Source organism: Gadus chalcogrammus, chromosome 4 (genome assembly GCF_026213295.1).
Source record: "Gadus chalcogrammus isolate NIFS_2021 chromosome 4, NIFS_Gcha_1.0, whole genome shotgun sequence".
In the NCBI taxonomy this organism is placed as follows: Eukaryota; Metazoa; Chordata; class Actinopteri; order Gadiformes; family Gadidae; genus Gadus; species Gadus chalcogrammus.
The window spans coordinates 17,320,525-17,336,223 of NC_079415.1; the positions used below are offsets into that span (position 1 = coordinate 17,320,525).

A 15,699-nucleotide genomic window follows, 5' to 3' on the forward strand; every position below is an offset into this window, starting at 1 on the left:
CTGTAGACGCACAAATGGACAGAAGCAGCGATGCAGCTGTGTGCGTCTTGGCCTCTTCCCCGGGAAGCCTCTACCTCTGAAGCAGCCGCGATTCCTTATGTCTCACGGACACAAGGAATGAACAATTTGTTCTGCTTTCCCTGCTTTAGCTTCCACCGTCTGAAGAGCTGTGGGCAGTTATGCGTAGTGCTGCCATCTTGTTTGGTTAAGGGGACTTGGGAGAGATGTGTGTGTATGTCTGTGTGTGTGTGTGTGTGTGTCTTTGTTTATTTGTTCATGCATCTGTATGTGTGTGTGTGTGTGTGTGTGTGTGTGTGTGTGTGTGTGTGTGTGTGTGTGTGTGTGTGTGTGTGTGTGTGTGTGTGCGTGTGTCTGTGTGTCTGTGCATGCATCTATGTGCATCTAAGTGTTTGTGTGCACGTGTGTCCAGGCGTGTCTGTGTATACTATGCATGTGTGTGTGTCTTATTGTGTGCATGTGCCAAACTATGTGTGTGTGTGTGTGCGCGTGTATGTGTGTGTGTGTGTGTGTGTGTGTGTGTGTGTGTGTGTGTGTGTGTGTGTGTGTGTGTGTGTGTGTGTGTGTGTGTGTGTGTGTGTGTGTGTGTGTGTGTGTGTGTTTGCATGCGTGTCCTCTGATGCAACACTCGCTTATCTCTGCTCAGCCTGGAGCAACAGCGATGTAATTCAAAATGAATAAAAAGAGTACGGATGGTACACGTTTGCATGTTTTTATATGCATTTTTCTCAATTTCAATATTACTCGGTGGAGTACTGAACATCTAAATCTGCTCATCACTCTCATGCATCGAGTGTATTTCTCTCTCAAATTCTGCTCTATTCTGCCTCAATCTTGCTCAGAGAGTCCTGGGTTATTTGGTCCCAAACCATCCCTACATGCTGTTAGCTGTAGTTTAGCAAGGTCCCATACCGCCCCTACGTTGTTAGCTGTAGCACGGTCCCATTCCACCCCTACTATTGTTAGCTGCAGTTTAGCATGGTCCCATACCAGTGTTGTAAGCTGTAGTTTAGCATGGTCCCATACCGTCCCTACATGTTGTTAGCTGTAGCCTAGCGTAGGTGACTTGACTAGACTGATTATCTATGGAAGGTTACCTTGAATATCCATGCAGCGGTTATCCATGGATGGAAAGCTTTGCTTAATGAGCCGACCTGATGTAAACCTCTACGATTATAAAAAACATTTTCCCTGAGCAAGACACCTCACCCTGACTACTCCTGGCGAGCTGGCTGTCGCCCTGTGTGGTTGTCTCCGCCCTCACTGTGTGAATGTGTATATGAATGGTTGAATGATAGGCTTTGAGTGGACACTGGTTAGACCAGCGCAATATAAATTAAGTCCATTTACTTACTCACTTCATCCTGTCAACATTGTTGAAAATACTGAGATTCTAGTCTTTTGCCCCAAGAACAATACCTCTGAGGGCCAAAAACAGTTGTCTCTCTGTATTCATGTTTAATGTTTGGTGCAAGGATTAGAAGTTATGAAACCTGAGAAAAGGCATTAGTCGTGTTTCCATCAATTTTTTTCTGAAAACTTGTCAGAGGAAGGACACTCCTCTGACAAACGTTTACTTGACATGGCTTTATTTTCTCAATTTGATCCCTTTAACTCATGCTCCTTTATGATGTCTTTGGATACAGAGACAGAAGACAGATTCAATATCTTATTTATGAACATTTCACCATCTGCTTCATCAGACTGTCTCTTTTGAAAAATATGTGGAACATATTTTAAACACACCTAAGCCATATTTAAAGTCTTCAAATAACAGCATGCACATCATTTTTGCTTTGTTAACTTTTTCCCTGGAACCTTCTTTCAAAGATAATTCCCTTTGAGCTGGCGACAGGACCGAACAAATGGAACATCATGGTCAATGACTCACGGGCTCTAATGAAAAGGTAAGTCTGGACGATGGGCAGTAAGTGGCCAATTATGAGCAGAGGCCACTGGGTAATCTCTGTGAAGTTGACCTCCACAACGCTTTCTGGATTCTCTTCTGCCTGTCAATCACTTAGTGCTCGGGCAAGAGGACCAGAGGAACCAAGCGCTGGCCAGGAGGTCATCTCTCCCCCCCCCCCCCCCCCCCCCCCCCCCCCCCTTCCCCCACAATAATAACATCTCCTCTGTCTGCTCAGCATGGTAACACAGTTCTCTCCTCTGACGTCGCTGTGTGCTGCGCTCTGCAGTTACGAGGGCATGGCCGACCGCATCGAGGGCGTGGCCCGCGACGCCTTGAGGACCTCCAACCAGACCTTTGTGATGCTGCTGGACCTTCTGCAGGACAACTCCACACACACCTTCATCAGAGGGCTGGAGGAGCGGTGAGTCGGAAACTACATACACAAGCACACGCACACGCAAACAAACCTGCGCGCACACACGCACACGCACATGTGCAGACAAAGAAACGCGCAAACACACACACACACACACACTCGCGCCATACAAGCACGCACACACAGTTAATAATAATGCATTGTATTCCTAAAGTGCTTTTCTAGACACTCAAAGACACTTAACAATAAGACAAGGGTAACCGCATACACCACAACCACACACACACAAACACACACTCACACACAGATTTCGACACACACAAACACACACACACACACATACACACAAACACAGATTGCCACACATGCACACAAACAAATGCACACACGCACACACACACACAAACACACACACGCATACCAACAAAACACACACACAAAGACCAGTTAAGTGAGAAAAAAAAGAGCTATCGCTGTATTAATGGAACGCGCTCCTCCACTTTAGCGCAGCCATTGACAGCACAGTGCGGTTGAACGGAGTAAGACGTTTAGCCACAATGGGGCTGACAGCTTCCCCTCGCTGTATCAGCTTATTGGTTTCCATGGGCTTGCTGGTTGAATGTTGTAGCGTGAGATTGGTCTGAGGATTATCCTGAACGCTAGACGGAATGATGGAGGAAAACAGCCCCCCAGTGGCCCCCCCAGGAAGGAGAGGCACTCAGCAGTGATTACCCCCCCCACACACACACACACACACAAAGACATACACACACACACACACACACACACACACACACACACACACACACACACACACACACACACACACACACACACACACACACACACACACACACACAGATGCAAAGACTCAAAGACACAGATGCACAGACACAAAGACACAAACACAGATACACAGACACACACACAGATACACAGATACACACACACACACACACAGACACACACACACACACACACAAACAGACACACATACAGACAAACACACACAGATACACAGACACACAGCCACACACACACACACACACACACACAGATATACACACACACGTAGAAACACACACACAGATATATACACACACACACACAGATATACACACACACACAGACACACACAAACACACAGATATACACACAGTCACACACATACACACACACACACACACACACACACACACACACACACACACACACACCATGTCCTAGTCATCTCGCTTGAAGAGAATTCTCTTAAGCTTTCATGCAGCGCTGCACATGGCTTTGCTTTTGATAGTGTGTGTCTGTGTGTGTCTGTGTGTCCGTCTGCGTCTGTGTGTGTGGGGGGGTATGGGGGTGTGTGTCTAGGTGTGTGTGTCTGTGAGTGTGTGTGTGTGGGTGTTTGTTTGGGAGGACATGTGTAGTTTTATAGCCTTTTTTATGTCATACCTATCAATGCAAGTACTATATAAAATATAAATACAGAAAGAACATGTATACCCAGGCGATGAGTGCAGTACTACTCATTGTAATAGTACTGCGTCTATCGCTCTACTTTGTTAAGCTGACCTTACGAATGTGACGAAATATACGGTAGTTGTAAAACAATGACGAAGTTAGTCTCAGTGGGCCTGCTCGCGTGTGCGCATCTCTGGGATTGTGCGTTTGTGTGTGCCTGCATCTTTGCCTTTGTGTGCATTCATACATGTATATTACAATATTCTGTATTCATATTGCTGCGTTCATAACCTCCTCCAACAATTGAATCTACCTTGGCTCCCCGCCCCTCTCTATCTCTCCTCCCAGACTCTCTGCCATGCAGGAACTCAAGAGGAACCTCACAGCCACAGCCAACCAGACCGTAGCCAATCAGCTGGCTCTGGGGGAGGGTTCACTCGCACTCCACATTTCCCTGGGTAATATTACCTCATCCATACGTCAGATGGCGCTGACCGACCCTGGGTCCGACCAGACCACCAACCACTCAGCAGAGGTCAGTGTTGCCGGCTACGGCGCCATGTAAACAACTCTGATTGGTTTCTTCAGTGCAGAGCCGAGTCCTCAGGAACCGAGCGAAGCACAGCTCTTATGATGAACTATAGATTAATTAAAATATTAATTAATACATCTTTGTATTGAACAGATGCATAGGACACTGGCTATACTGCAAATATCCTTATGGATTCATTCAAATATGATTAAAACATAAATAGATTCAGGTACAAGGAAACATTAATTGTGTAAGGTTGAGTTTATGGTAATTTCCCTATGGATTCATTAATTAAACTATTCCAGACACGGTATGTACCATATTGAGTTTCCAATGTTTATTGAGAAAAAAAAAAGGCTGAATGAACTAAGGGACAATGTTATAAAGCAGTAATTTCAAACTGAGGGTCGCGGCCAATATTTGAGTTGCAGGAATGGACACAGTGGGTCGTGGGATATTCACAATAGACATTTATATACAAACAAACAATACATTAAAATTAGTGCTGTCAGTTAAACACGTTATTAATGGCGTTAACGAAAACAAATTTTAACGGCGTTAATTTTTTTAATTTATTGATATATTTATTTATTTTTTGGTTCAAAACAAAGAAGCAGTAGCCTGACTGCTATGTTCAAGGCAGTATATTTGTATGTTCATCGTTTAATTGCACTATAGGCTTTTTTTTTGTATCGTCCTGTTTTGGTCAGTATATGCCAATATATTGATGTTGTTATCAATAAAAAAAACATTTGCACAAGGCAAGCCGATGCACTTCTCCATGTTGATAAGAGCATTAAAATGAGAAAAATTAATGGGACAAAGAAATCAAGGGATATTAGCATAGAAAAAATATTTGCAATTAATCGCGATTGTTCGCGATTAATCGTGAGTTAACTATGACATTAATGTGATTAATCGCAATTAAATATTTTAATCGCTTGACAGCACTAATTCAATTATAAAGTGTATATGCCTTATCTGATTTTTAGTTGGTTATATGTTTGGAAACGATATAGGGAATACTGAATTAAGTAATACAAGTAATAATTGAGTAATACATTTCTCACAACTTTTTGGACATGGTAATGATGAATGTATTCTCATTGTACTGAACATCACAGTCGTGGTCTGTACCCCCACAAGTACCCCCACAGGTGGACGACAGCATAACCCCTGCAGGGACCCCTATCATAAGGAATAAACAACTAGAGGGGAGGACACTTTGAATGGCGTTCAGTAGAGACAAGCTGTCTGTGTGAACTTTTCCTGTCTGTGTGCACCGTTAGGGGCTGTTGAACCGGACCGCTGAGCTGGCCCTCCACGTGCAGACCAAAGAGGAGCTGGTCAGCACCATCCGGACGGAGATGGAACCTGTGATCCAGGCCGCCATCAGAAACCTGGAGAAAGACTTCCTGGAAGAAATCCAAGATGTGAGTCCACTGCCCTGACCACTGGATAGGGTTCATTTATTGGTTTATTTTGTTTCACAGGGCTTTAGTGTTTCGAGTCACAATCACATAATAAGATAAGTGTATAAGTGTTCATCAAAAAGAGCCATAAAAAGCATTATCTCCATCTACGCTCCCTTCCTCCCTACGTTTCTCCGCTGTTATTGACACAGGTAATGGATTCCCTAAACCAATCAGGGGACAGATACCCTGATCGGTCTGATGGAGCCAGGAATGGTCTGAAATCTGAATTGGCTCATACAGAGGCAGGACAGTCAACTGGAAAGAGATAGAGCTGACAGATCAATTACAAATGACACTCAGGCCTGGATAGTGTATTACTAACTATTTAATATAATTGTAATTTACTTCAGTGTTTTTCTCGTCGTTAACATGTGGTTGTGATTGGTTGGAATGTGTGTAGGATTGATGATTCTCGGATTGGGCACGTTACACATTCTAATGCAATTCAAACAATAATACTTTTGGCCGATTGTTTATGGAGAATTGTTCCGATTTTCTGAAGTATGTATGACCTTTTTCACCTAATCTTTTTATCATTCATCCTGTGTGTTGTTTTTAAAGAAAAAGGCTTGCATTGAAGGGGCGAAGGTCATTGCTTTGACATCCGTTGTGTCAGCGAAAGAGATGGAATCTCAAGTCATTACGCTCCACAAAGAGATGGAAAGTAAGTCTTCTTTGCAGTTTCCCTCTCCTTTACTCCCCTATTTCATACATTATTCACATTATTCACAGTCATGGAGCTGAATTATTCAAATAATATATAAACGTAGGGGAAGAATTAAAAAAATGGAAGCTAATATCACATTGCTTGCCTGAGCGATTATTTGTAATCCCGGCATCAATTGTTTTGCTGGCTTTTCGCCCTGTGTGCATTAAACGCAGCAATAAGTCACTCAAAAAATAGATCTTCTTTCAATGCAGTCAGATTTGAATGGTCGAGTTTAAGTCTAAAGTTTTCTTTTGGCCTGTCTATGAGTTCTAGAGTTTAGAAAAGTAATTTACCAAGAAGTCAAAAAGGTTTTCTTGGGAGATATTTCACAAATCCCTCATAAATATCTCAAAGAATATCCACTGACCTATCATTGAACGGCACACACTCTCAGACAGTAATAATCTCTGCTGTCAGCAACATACCAAGCATTCCAACAATGGACTCTTATCACCCAGGTATCGTGGTAGGACTCACACAGGTGTCGCACATAACACCAATTATGGCTCTTCTCCTTTGATGTACCAGGGCAGAGCTAGTGGACTAAACCAGTGAAGATAGCATACATTGACCATCTACCATGTGCCTCTGGTACATAAAAGCATCACACCCATAGTAACTGTTATGTGTTTTGTTTGGTTATTCCCACGATGGCACCTCTGTGAAAAGGGTCTGGGCACACTCTTCAAAATACACTTTCACAAATTAGAATTGAAATCAAATTCAACAGATATTAGAAAAGAATACAGGGCTGGAGCTAGGACCCCGCCGCCCTCCCCTGTAACCTAGAGGTTCATTTGATCCACGTGACCCATTAGGCATGGAGAGGGACTGGCCCCGCCTGCAGGCCCAGACGCGACTGGCCGTGAAGAAGGAGAGGCCGCTGGAGGAGAAGGTTCTGGCGGACGTCAGGAAGAAGGTGAAGCAGGTGGAGAAGATGCTCAACCCGGCGTTGGGAAACACGCGTCTCTCCAACGCCACCGCCCATGAGGCCCTGGAGACGGCCACGGCCGCCGCAAACGTACGTCTCAGGGTCAGAGGTCAACGTGGGCTCGGGGAATGTTGCCCCTTAAAGATAGGATCATTGTTTTAAATGTACACATAAGTTAGATTCAAATACGATTTTTGAATATCTCATATTGTCATATTGTCCCTAAATCATATTACATGGGGGCAAAACACGTTTTTCTAAACACGTATTACATGGGCGCTTGTTAAAAAGTATATTTGCTATACGTATGCTCCAAGTGAGGATGTGTGTTTGCATCTCTGTGCTAAACTTATTTTTTCATTGGAGCCATCGCTTTTGTTTAAATGTATTATTAGGCATGGGTCCAAAACTACATAAGACCAATAGCCATCCAACCACAACTCAATCAAGATAATGATTATTCCTTCTTTCGCTCTCTGAATCAATTTGGTTCTGTGAAGGGAAATAAAGAGTTGAGAAAATCTAATTTTGAAACATAAGTAAATGCATCAGTAAAAAGTTATCCTTTCTCCAGGTTCATGTAATTTTTAACTGGAAAGTTTCTCAAGAATAAAACTCGCCCATCCACAAGTCAATCCATTCAATTAAGTTTTCTATGTAACCAGACACACACACACACACACACACACGCACACACACACGCACACGCACACGCACACGCACACGCACACGCACACGCACACCCACACACTCTGGGAGGAAAGTCTTTCAGACTTAATTTACTGATGTCTCAACATGATATAGCTAAATGTAGCTACGACTCAAGCCTCTAGAGGTTATATAGGTATAACTGTCGCAACGACTCAAGAGGTTATATAGCTATAACTGTAGCTACGACATAAGCCACTAGAGGTTATATAGGTATAAATGTAGCTACAACTTAAGCCACTAGAGGTTATATAGGTATAACTGTAGCTACGACTTAAGCCACTAGAGGTTATATAGATATAACTGTAGCTACGACTTCAGCCACTAGAGGTTATATAGATATAACTGTAGCTACGACTTAAGCCACTAGAGGTTATATAGGTATAACTGTAGTCTGTAGCTACGACTTAAGCCACTAGAGGTTATATAGGTATAACTGTAGCTACGACTTCAGCCACTAGAGGCTGCTAATGGGAAAATGTACATAGTGCAGCTTTCAGTTTGAAATATCTTTCTCCTCATTTTCACTCGGAGCAGGAGGCCAAAGACAATGTGGTCCAGGCCAAGCAGACCCGGAGTGCCTCCAGGCACCTTGGGACCCAGGTAGAGGCCACCATTCAGCAGCTGGCCCAGCTGGAGAACAGCTCAGCCATCGCCAGCACCCAGCTCACCTCAGAGGTACCAGGACGGGGGGATTGGTTGGTGGGTCGATGGACGGATGAGAAGATGGATGGATAGATGGATGATTGATGGATGATGGCAAGGTGGATCAGGATCATGATGTGTGAATGGATAAAGGGGTATTTAAGTCACCCTTTCAGGGAAATCAAGGCCTAAAAGCAGCACACTTCAGTTCATAAAAAATATGACTATATTCAAGTAAATGTTGAAAAGAATATTTGCAAATTATAGTAAAAAAAGGAACTCACAGTAGGTAAGGTTAAAAACATTAAAAAAATAAATAAATAAAGATGTATAAATATGCACGTGTGACAAAGCAGTAAATATCCATGTAAACCGTATCATAATCGTATTTATTACCTGTTTGGAAGACATTTAGTTGGGCCCTGTGTAAGGGGGGGAGACAAGATGGCCTGACTCTCCATCAGTTTGCGAGAACACCTGCTCACTCACCTGTCTTCTAATCAAGGGTCCCACGAGCCACACCCCCACACCATGTTAATAAGGGCTTCTGGATGATGGCAATAGGATTATAATATAGTGATTGTTCCTCTATTTCCTGATTTAGCCTATGAACCTGAGGGTGGTGAAGGAGGACATGGAAGCAGCCAAGCTCCAGCTGGAGCTCTACGCCTCCACCCTGACGGAGCTCGTCAGTAAGATCGGTACGTCTCACCTCATCTTTAATCTGTCCAATCAATCATCTTGTTAACGTGCATGTGTAATTGTTATTTGATATCGCTCCATAACAATTAACAGACAGATCAGAGAAATTGGTTGACGGTTTTGATATTGTATTTTAATGCTATTTTTTTTTTTATCATAGAGCAGGAAATTACAAGTTAGTGAGCCAAATAATAAGATGGATGGTGAGATGACGTGCAGCATCCTTCCGACCTCCCATCCATCCAGTGTATTTCTTCTGTGAATTTTTCTGTCTGCATGCCTGGATTGTGCTCACCTCAGCATAGCAATCACATCAACATAGTGATCACGTGGGAGATTTAATGAACTGTTTCCATGAACAAAGTAGATCGGCACTTTCTCTGTCAGTTTCTCGCAGTACGATGCAGATCTATTGCGACAGGGCACTCTATCTCTGTTTGTCAGACGCACACTGTTCTGCTACGATTCACCTCTCTGCTGATTAGAGTCCCAATGCACGCAGACACGCACACACACACACACACACACACGCACACACACACACACACACACACACACACACACACACACACACACACACACACACACACACACATACAAACACAATCTGCACTCCAAAACTATATTCACGATAATCTTAAAACGCCATCTAAATGTTGCCTTTTATATACAAATATATATCAATTCCCTGGTGTTCTGTACCAACTTGGCTAGAATTCAAATATGATGAGGGAGACTCCCATAAGTGGATAGATTTTTGATTGCCTCTGATCAGCCTTACAAGTAGTTTGTTATGATAATGTTCCCCTTTCAAGCAAACCCAAAGCACCATGTTACCCTGTTTATGGGGTCACTATGGATCCCTCCATGCCTTCTATGGGGTCACCATGGTAACCCTTCATGCTGTCTGCGGGGTCAACGCGGTAACCCTGCGTGCTGTCTACGGGTAACCCTGCGTGCTGTCTATGGGTAATCCTGCGTGGTGTCTACGGGATCACCACGGTAACCCTGCGTGGTGTCTACGGTGTCACCCCGGTAACCCTGCCTGCTGTCGGCGGGGTCACCACGGTAACCCTGCGTGGTGTCTGCGGGGTCACCCTGGTAACCCTGCTTTCCCTCCGCTGTCCGGACCGGTTCCAGACGGCCAGGTGAAGCTGGAGCGCTTCGACCGGATCCTGAACGAGACGGCCCTGCGGCTGCGCATGCTGAGGGGCAGCGTGGAGAGCCCCGCGCTGGGCGGGAAGATCCAGAGGCTGCGCTCGGCCGCCCAGGAGCAGCAGGGCCGCCTGGCCTCCATCGAGGCCGACCTCCAGGAGATCAGCCAGGAGAGGGACAGCCTCAAGGACATTACCCTCAACCTGCCCAAGTCCTGCCCCCAGCCCACGGGGGCCGGCTAGGGGGATGTAGAGGAGGGTGGGTGGCAGGGGATGGGGGTTGGTCATGGGTGTGGTGGTGATGGTGGGGGTCTTGGGTGGGTGGAGCATGGGGGGGCGAGGGGGAAATGGGTGTGATGGTTGTGGGTTGTGGCTGGGGGTGGGTAGTGGTAGATTGGCGGTGGTTGGTGCGACATGGATGGGGATGGTGGTGGTGGTTGTTGGGACATGGGTGGTGGTGGTGGTGGTTGCCATGGTGCTGGTGGTGTTGGTTGGGACTTGGGCTCCAAACCCCGACCATCAGCACCCATGTCCCAACCTCCAAATGTATTTTGAATGTTGGGTAGGGTTGCTGGACTGCTGCCCAAAATGATAATTGTGTTCCTTCCTGTTCAGTTTTTTTTGTGGGTGGTCTTTGTTGTGTTGACCTCGCATGTCTTTTTTCCCACATACTCCTTACATTCGCACATTTTCAATCAAGAGACACACAAATACAAAAACACACACAAAAGCCTTTCTCACAAACCACCCCCCCCCCCCCCACACACACACACACACCATCCTTTTTCACAAACACACACACACACACACACACACACACACACACACACAGGCTATTCTTTCCCAAACACACACACAGTTTTCTATCTCTCTTACACACAATCGCACAGACACACACTCAGAAACAATGGCAGACACTCAACTCTACCCCTTAATTCCACCTTAGTTCCCAATTTTATTCAAATTGAACAACATAATGACTTTAATTAAACCTTCTGTAATTACAGGCCAACTTGAGAGGCCTCTTTCATCTGTGGGGAGCTTACAGGTGTGTTGGAGGGCCTCTCTGCACTGACACGTTCAATTAGACTGCAGCTCCTTTCTCTATCGCCCTGCTTTCATTAGTGCATTCCTCCCATGGCCCCCTGCTGGTCGTCCAGGTCAGCACACAACTTCTTTAGCATTCCTCTCTCTCTCTCTCTCTCTCTCTCTCTCTCTCTCTCTCTCTCGCTCTCGCTCTCGCTCTCGCTCTCGCTCTCTCTCTCTCTGTGGGATGATGAACTGCTCTGACAGAGCATCATTCAGATACACAATACATAGAATTATCTTCTGTAGGAATGATACATTCAGCCATTTAATCTGCACTATTACTAAAGCAACTTACAAGTTACAAGTACACAATCAAAGTGAGAGTAACTAAGGTAAAAGTAAGTGTGCAGAGTAGAGTTGGAATCAGAGAGATGATTCAATGAATGAATTGCATTTTTATTTTTATATGAATGCCATACTAGAGCTACATCTCAGCGATACAGCTATCTCAACAAAATTAGTTAACTTCAACACCGTCTATTAGCATATCCATAGTCCATAATATCCCAGAAAATAGTATGCAATAGACAGTATGTTGTTAATATATTGGCGTTGTATGAGCTCCATCTGATCTGCATTGGAGAGGGGTGAGGGCAGAAGGGAGAGGAGAAGAGAAATTTACAAATTTTATTTTTTTCTGTATTTTGTCTATTTTTCATGCTGTCAAATAGAACAATAAAACAAATATTTAAAAGCTCTATGGTGCAATCTCATTTTCAAGCCATCCATTGATTGATCTGCATGTCTGTCTCAATAAAAGACTGACGCAATACGTTTATGAGAATTGTTATTATTGCCATCTCCACTGAATTTTTAAAAAATGTATCATTCTTTGTAATTTTAGGTATATCTTAGATATATTATTAATTGTTAACGTAAAAAATCAAGATATCCTGCTCTAGAAGTTTAGGTTAATTAGGCTATATTTAGTCACTGTACTTAAAATAGTGATTGTGACAATATTGTGGACATCACAGTGGAATAATATAATAAATAACTATCATATTACAAACAGCAATCAAGCACGGGTCAACAATGGTTTGAACACCTTTAATGTACAATATTATTTTATGGAACACTCTGACCATTGCTATAATTTCAAAATAACTCAAAAATATAGGAAGGCTATAAAGACGGACTTGGCTTGGTTTGAATTGATTTAATAAACTTGTGTCTGGTGCGTGCAGTGAGCAGCAGAGTGTGTGGAGATGCAGCTCACCTACTCATCCCATTTGTATAAAGATGTATGTGCCTTCTATAAAAGGCCAATTATGTTGCCTCTGGAGCCACTTTGGCACTGTGAGGCTAAGATGTAAGACGATTAATCACTTTTGACGATGATTTGTTTTAATTATGAGGACTAGTATTTTTACAACCTTTTCAATTGAACAAAATCAAGATATTAGCTTGGTGTCTTTGCATAGTTTTTATTGGGCAGTTAGAATAATTTGTGAGTCAGTTTTAATGTTTTTTTTATAACGTTAACAAGGGATCTCAAGCGATGAGGGCTTATTTAACGGCACATTTGACTTTGATTTATCCAAAGGCCTAATTAACAGTAGAAATAGTGGATATAAATCAATGGAAGTGGGTGCTATGTTATTGCGTGCCCACAAGGTGGCGAAAAGACAACCTCGTCTCTGTTAATATTTGTTGTAAATTCCTTAATAAAATATATTTAAAAGAAAACATTTACATTTAGAAGCCTTGGATATGTTCTCAGATTAAAATATTTTCAAATACATAATAGATAAGTAAGCTATGCATATAAATAACCCCACCTTCAGCAATTAAATCCATGAAAACTAAAAGACCGTATTGAAGATCTAAATTATGCTACGAAAATCACATATGCATATTTCTGATGAATTGAATTTAAAATAAAAACTTGTTAAAATATGTACCTTGGTATTGTCACTTTGATTGTTAAACATAGCATGTTCAAGCATGTTGCCCAGCATCCAGTAATCATTATGAATGGAAAAAAAACATTTCTGGATTTTACTGGACACTTCTGGTGCCATCCACAAGCCATGAGCAATGATTAAAAATATTTTAGTCAGTGTATTGTATTGATGATTTATTTAGGTTTTGGTATTATGCCATCACAGTATAACACCACATGGGGGAGCTATTTGTCCTGTTAAAATCATTGTGAGCGTGTCCTATTCCTATTTTAACTTTACTTTTACAATAATTAGATGTGCCATAATTATAACGTTCTGAATCTTAAAGTGTCGATCGAGTGTCTTTTTATGATCCATATTGTTACAACTGTTCGATTTTAGTGTTTAGACACCTCACTATTTAATACGTGTAGGATACTGTGTAGAATAGTTGTTCTGCATGATTTTCTTTTTATTTCTACATAATTTGAAACGTTTTTATTTTTTCAATTTCTTACATATAATATATGCTTTTGAATAGTGTATATATATATATATATATATATATATATATATATCAGTGGAGGCTTCTCCATTGAGGAGAGGGAGGAAGATCCTCCCTAACATTGTTGAGAATAAAAAATGTAGATTGCCCAGACTATTGTAATGAATTAATGCCCTTAAATATGACTACTTTATTGCCTTTGAATATATAATGTTCGTTTCCCTGGGTAAAGGGACATTAGCACCCCCTATCGCCTATTGACAATTACTTCAGGGAGGAAGGTCCTCCCTCCGCCGCCGTCCACTCCCATTCATTTACCCGAAAGTACTGGCGGCCGGTGGATAACATGGGTTTCAATGGGAGAGAGGAGGAAAATCCTCCTCTTAGTGGGTGGGACCTTAAGGGGTCTGATTCGCGCAAAAATCTATCCGTCTGCGCTATGAACCAATAAGCAGGATCCCTGGATGTTGAGCAGTGTTGCCAGATTGGTCCGATTTCCCACCCAATTGGGCTACTTTTAACCATGTTAGGCTGCAAAGATTATCATTGGGCGGGAAATCTGCCCAATCTGGCAACGCTGTCGATAGCAAACCCGGTCTGCATTGCCGCGGTGCTCAGTCTGAGAGACGCAGAGCAACTGAAATCTGCGACAGCGAGATCCTAAATGCACAATGGAAACATTGGAAACGGAGGACATTGTTAACGTCTTATTACAAAAAGCATTCTATTCATTCAGTTACAGTGCTAAGTTAGCGACCAAAGAAAGAGGTAGACCACTTCCCAAAATCAAGGTCACCAGAAGTAATGGCAACGTCAGTGTTGTGAGTGCTACATGGTTTGCTAGGTACGCAACTGGAAGCATTACAAGCAATTGTAACTGAAAATAAACATAGCTAAATAACTTCAGTCAGTGAGGGCAAAAATAGGCCCAATGATAGGCCCAGATTTTTTGATTTACTTTTACAAATCAATAGTAGGCCTGATTTGACTAATATGCTTTGCATCCTTTCCTTCTCAAATTACAGTGATGCCACTGGTGGCTTTGTATACATTTTGTTCACATAACTCCCTCCCTGCTATTTTGTAGTTCACCAAAACACCCTGAAACAACTTGAGTCTCACATTCTTATTCCACCATACACCAACAGTGCAAGCAGGCCAATGGCAACCAAGCGCGCAGTCCTTCCTCCCTCACTTTAAAAACCACCAGCCGCCACTGATATATATATATATATATATATATATATATATATATATATAATATGTGCTATTCAAAATGTAAATCTAAGTAGACTATAGGATTTCAATTGCATTTTCCCTTTCTTACTTGTCTCATGCATTTTTACAAATGTATTTCTGTAGACCTAAAAACATTTTAAATAATTTAACCGGATGGAGATTAGATTGTTACTATTTTTCAGAAAAAACGTATCCTGCAAGACAAATTGGACATTTCATGCAAAACGTAAATATAAAACGTTTTTACATATTTTTTTACTTTGATATATTTTCACTAGGGGAAAATCGATCTTATATGTTACTTATACACATATCAAAAAAAACATTTAAAACCCTCTGTGCGCACTTGCATGAACCCACCACTAG

At 42.5% G+C, this 15,699-nt stretch overlaps 1 protein-coding gene across 1 annotated transcript in view; it reads left to right on the plus strand.

Annotated features, from left to right (window-relative positions):
• Window positions 1–10,857, plus strand: part of lamc3 (laminin, gamma 3) — a 96,843-nt gene extending 85,986 nt beyond the window's left edge. Inside the window, exons 20-28 of the mRNA XM_056588650.1 lie at window positions 1,849–1,925; window positions 2,214–2,348; window positions 4,107–4,293; window positions 5,580–5,723; window positions 6,327–6,429; window positions 7,293–7,495; window positions 8,651–8,791; window positions 9,363–9,459; window positions 10,601–10,857. Coding sequence (XP_056444625.1) covers window positions 1,849–1,925; window positions 2,214–2,348; window positions 4,107–4,293; window positions 5,580–5,723; window positions 6,327–6,429; window positions 7,293–7,495; window positions 8,651–8,791; window positions 9,363–9,459; window positions 10,601–10,857 — 1,344 coding nt within the window. The remainder of the gene's footprint in view (window positions 1–1,848; window positions 1,926–2,213; window positions 2,349–4,106; window positions 4,294–5,579; window positions 5,724–6,326; window positions 6,430–7,292; window positions 7,496–8,650; window positions 8,792–9,362; window positions 9,460–10,600) is intronic.
• The last annotated feature ends 4,842 nt before the right edge of the window (window positions 10,858–15,699 follow it).